This window comes from Pyxicephalus adspersus, chromosome 1 (assembly GCF_032062135.1).
Source record: "Pyxicephalus adspersus chromosome 1, UCB_Pads_2.0, whole genome shotgun sequence".
Classification (NCBI taxonomy): Eukaryota; Metazoa; Chordata; class Amphibia; order Anura; family Pyxicephalidae; genus Pyxicephalus; species Pyxicephalus adspersus.
In genome coordinates this window covers 175,457,730-175,462,876 of record NC_092858.1, presented here as the reverse complement: position 1 = coordinate 175,462,876, position 5,147 = coordinate 175,457,730, and the positions used below count along the sequence as shown (strand labels likewise).

The 5,147-nt window shown below is 39.2% G+C and overlaps 1 protein-coding gene across 1 annotated transcript in view; it reads right to left on the bottom strand.

Moving 5' to 3' along the window:
* Positions 1-2,940: 2,940 nt before the first annotated feature.
* The window catches only part of LOC140323021 (tyrosine-protein kinase-like otk), an 8,389-nt gene continuing 6,182 nt past the window's right edge, over positions 2,941-5,147 (bottom strand). Inside the window, exons 3-4 of the mRNA XM_072399747.1 lie at positions 4,733-5,062; positions 2,941-3,242 (exon numbers count right to left, since the gene is read on the bottom strand). Of these exons, the coding sequence (XP_072255848.1) occupies positions 3,136-3,242; positions 4,733-5,062 (437 nt within the window). The 3' untranslated portion in view covers positions 2,941-3,135. The remainder of the gene's footprint in view (positions 3,243-4,732; positions 5,063-5,147) is intronic.

Below are 5,147 nucleotides of genomic sequence, written 5' to 3'. Positions count from 1 at the left end.
TTAAATCTGCCCTCCAGCCTCCCCTTATTAAATCTGCCCCCCAACCTCCTCTTCATTAAATCTGACCTCCAGCCTTCCCTTCATTAAATCTGCCCTCCAGCCTTCCCTTCATTAAATTTGCCCTCCAGCCTCCTCTTTATTAAATCTGCCCTCCAGCCTCCCCTTAATTAAATCTGCCCTCCAGCCTACCCTTCATTAAATCTGCCCTTCAGCCTTCCCTTCATTAAATCTGCCCTCCAACCTCCTCTTCATTAAATCTGCCCTCCAACCTCCTCTTCATTAAATCTGCCCTCCAGCCTACCCTTCATTAAATCTGCCCTCCAGCCTTCCTTTCATTAAATCTGCCCTCCACGCTTCTCCTCAGTCATGCAGGAGAGAAGGGGCGTTTAAAGGATTAGGATGATCTATAGAACACCAATAATGTGGGTGACACTTAGCACTACTATGGGAGTAAAATAAACCTCAGCATTGGTGTTGGTGGCAGAAAAAAAAAAACTGACCAAAGATCAAACCCTTATAGTTGTTAATTTGAGTATAGGGAATGATTATAGATAATGTCCCCACAGGGGTCTAATATAGGGAATGTCCCCAACGGGGTCTAATATAGGGAATGTCCCCATGGGGGACTAATATAGGGAATGTCCCAATAGGGAATGATTATAGTGAATTTTCCCCTTGCCTGTCCATAGAATTACCTGTGGAAGGGTTGCCCCTTTGATGGGGACTGTGTATTGACTTCAATTTAGGGGATCAGTTATATAAATATCAAGGTGACATCCTATACAAGGGATTCTCTGGAGGATCTGATAGCATGTAATATATGTGCAATATACAGATCAATGTCACGTATTATTGAGTTATTATAATTGTATCTCAGGCCAGGAGTGGGGTGGCTCCCCTAAACCCTATTATATGATTGTAGATGGATAGGTCCAGAGTTGGGCTAAAATGGACAGGATATAAGTAAATTATAATATTACCATGGCCTAATATATACATAATTTCACCTACCTCATATATGGCTTATGTGTATTTTTATTTATGCATATAGTTCATGTTATGGTGGGAGCCTTCTTTATGTTTGTTAACCCTTCCCTGATATGTAGCGTGACTTTTTTGCACTCCACATACATATAGAATCACACATACATTAGATGTAAGATATGAATATTATTTTTATATTGATCTTGTATACGGATCTATGTGAATATTTTCTCATTTAATCAGATGAGCTCTGCAGTGTCCTGAGGAAGTAGATATAGATCTCTGAAACGCGTAGAGATCAGAGCCTGTATTTCCCCTTCTATGTGACAACCCTGATGGGTCATTGGTGTGGTTGAGATGATAGAAATGGGTAAGGAGACACAGATATATAGCAGATCAGAGGGGAAGGAACATTGTAATCAATCTCATTGACGATATATTGATATGATTCTATTTCTGACATATTTCATATTTGATATCTTTAATTGCACTTATAATCATAAAGAATTGTTGGAGGTAGACTGGACATGTCAGCAGAAGAAAATATTCATAAAGAGCTCCGGATGGATAAACTTTAGGCCAAGGAGCTTACACTTTGTATATACTTTCTATATATGACTTTGTGTTATAACTCTCAGGATAGAACAGGCTCAGAGACGTTATTTGCCTTCTGAGGATAACTATCACACAATGCTACCAATTCTTCCCAAATTACAGATTTGTTCCTCCTCCTTCTCCTGTATCGTTCCTCTTATGACATCATTGATGGCTTTCTTCTATTCTGGATCCTGATATCGGTAACACTGCTCTCCCCTATTTGTAATACCGATCTTTCAGAATGGTGATACTTCCTGTCTGTGTTTCCCAAAGTTTAGTCCTTGGACCAGAACTCTTTGCTGGCAAACCCAAATCATTTACTGGTCTGCAGTCCTGGTACCGCCACCTTTTGTCTTTCAATTCCATTTGTATGCGGATGATAAATTTACATATAAAACTTATCTAAACATATAAAACCATATCTATCCAAATCTCTTACCTGTGAGACATCGCCGAAAGAAACGCTTTTAGATTTTTTGGAGTTTTAGGGAGAAAAAGGTCAAATGGTTAAAATAAAAACGCAGTGTGAGTCGCAGGAAATGCAGCCAATGCAGGAAAGGATTTTTTAGGAGTGTGTTAGCGCCAATCCTGAAAATTATTACACAGTATTTATATAGCGCCGACATATTACACAGCGCTGTACAAAGTCTATAGTCATGTCACTAGTTGTCCCTTTACAATCTAATGTCCCCCCATAGTCATTATCACAGCCTAAGGTCAATTTTGGGGGGAAGCCAATTAACCTAACTGCATGTTTTTGGAATGTGGGAGGAACCGGAATACCCGGAGGAAACCCACACAAACACAAGAAGAACCTGTAAACTCCATGCAGATAATGTCCCGAGTTTCCAACCTGGGACCCAGCGCTGCAAAGGCCAGAGTGCTAACCACTGAGCCACCATGCTGCCCCTAAAATATCTCAGCCAACCACATGACCACATTTTTGGGGAGTAATAGGGGCAGCGTTGGGATGGAGGGGGGTGGTGGGGGTTCCGTTGGGTTTGGTGAATCCTTGAATCAGCTCTAAAGGACAAATTTACTAATAATACAGTTGACCTTTAAATGGTAAATATGAAGTTGGATCTGCTGGACCTTTCCTGGCCTCTCACCATTAATGTGCAAATTTAGTTTCCTTTTCATTTTAAACAAAACTTCAGCTCAAAAAAGTATTAAACATGTGCTAACTGTCCATTGGTGGCTGACTTAATGACAAAGTATAAATAGAAATAAAGAAATAATGGAAATAAAGGACATTGTATAATATTTTATTATAATATAACACAATATAATAAAAAACATATTTTATTGCCGACATTATCATCTAAGAATGCCAAATGCTGCCTCCAGGATAAACTGATTTACATTTATGCATTGCAATACAGATATACAAAAATGTTGATAACATGACAATTCCACAAGATAAATGATATTCTATAAGCCCCTCATAGCCGGTATACAGACCTGAGAACCCAACACAGGAATGGTCGGAGTCCATAATAATTGGCCCTGCAGGTATACAGACCCGGGAACATTGCTATATAACCCAATTAAGAATTATCTTCTATATTCATGAAATAATAAAACACTGGAAGTGATGATGATATATAGAGGGGCAATTATCCATCGCAAGTAGCTCCAAGTGTCACTGAATGAAGATTTTCCTGGAAAAGAAGAAAGAGCAAAAGTTATAAAAAGTATTTGTAGTAGAAGAGAATTTCCCCGGTGACCCCTTTCTGTGTATTACAATCTGCATGGTATGCATGGGATGGTGTGCAGCAATGTAAATTCACACCAATCACAATGATTGCCAATGCTGACATTGGGGGGCTATGAATATACAGTGCACATCTGTAGAATCTGATTGTCAGACGGAGTCATTGGGCCTGACTGCAGAAGATAGACTATCACGGGAGAACCTGGGTGATCCAGCAAACCTAGAACTGATCTGACCCAGGATTGAAAATATTTGCCAAATAATAGATTCCAGGTTTTCTGGATCACCTAGGTTCTTCTGTCTTGGAGAGCTTTGATAAGTCAAAACCAATGGGCCTGTTTATTAAAGCTCTACAAGACTGGAGAGGATACACTTTCATCAATAAAGCTGGGTGATCCAGCAAAACAGGAATGGATCTGGTCCAGGATTCAAAACATTTGCTAGCAAAGAGCCTTTGAAGGAATCCATTCCAGATTTGCTTCACTGATGAAAGTGAATCCTCTCCATCCTTGGGGAGCTTTAATAAATCAGCCCCATTTTGTCTGATTTATCAAAGCTTTCCCAAGACTGGAGAAGATAGACTATTATAGGAGAACTTGGAATTTATTTCCTTAAATCATTTGCCATTATTTGGCAAATATTTTCAATCCTAGGTCACATCAATTCCAGGTTTGCTGTATCACCCAGATTCTCCTATGATAGTGTATCTTCTCCAGTCGAGGAGAGCTTTAATAAATCAGGCTCATTGAGAGATTCTACACCCCTACTCCCCCTGACCCCCAACCATCACCCCAGCATTACGGTGACAATGACATGTTTGGGGGCTTTACAATAAACTCAAAATTAGTCAATGGCTAGCTTTAGAAAAGTGTTTTCCTAACTCTACTTTACATTGGAATAACAGATAAACTAAGGCCTTTAAAAATAAATAGACATGTTCCCCCGGTCCCTCTGATCCATCCATTCCCCCCACCCCTACATTTTGGGGACAATTGCATATTCAGAAAGTGGGCAGCCATCAACTTTATTATCAGCCATCAAAGTCCTGTGTCACTGTCTGTCATTTCCAACTCCTATTTAATGTACAGCGCTGTGTAATATGTTGGCGCTATATGAAAACTGATTATTATTATTATTATTAATAATAATAATAATACTAATAATAATCAAAGTCAAATTGGTCTAAAATGAACTTTTAGTTGAAAACTTAAAGAAAACAATAAAGTTTGATCATCTTTATTCAGCGATGGGGATAATCCAGTTTTGTGTCCCCTCCATGGCCCAGCCTGTGATTATTCTGCTCTTTCCTCCAATCAGAATATTCCTTGCATGGCAGCATATCCTATTATTAAATTTTACTTATTTTTCCTGTATTCCCTTACCAATGAGTGAATGCTGAACTTATCAATATCTAGATACAGATAACTCGTCACTTACCAGATACATGGAGGGTGAAATTGTTATCACAAAATCCTGCGGTTGATGCTATTTGGCAGGAATAATTCCCGGAGTCACTGAGCTGAGCGTCCCTTATCCGGAGTGTCAGCGGATCCTGGAAGTTGAATCTCATGGAGAAGTTGGAGCTGGTCAGATTTAAATTTAGTGATTTACTGGAGAGCAGAATATGAGATATGTTGTATTTTCTCCATGTGATCTGATTTATATTGTCTCTGGTCAATGACTTTTTGCACCCCTCCAGACAGTTTATGGTCACTGTGTCCCCCAAAGAATATTCCAATTCCACAGCCCGGACAGGTGACACCAAATCTGAAATAAAAGAATCAAAGTTGTTTTCAATGACTGATTTACTAGAATGCAATGAGATACAATATAGATAATGAGAGATCAATAC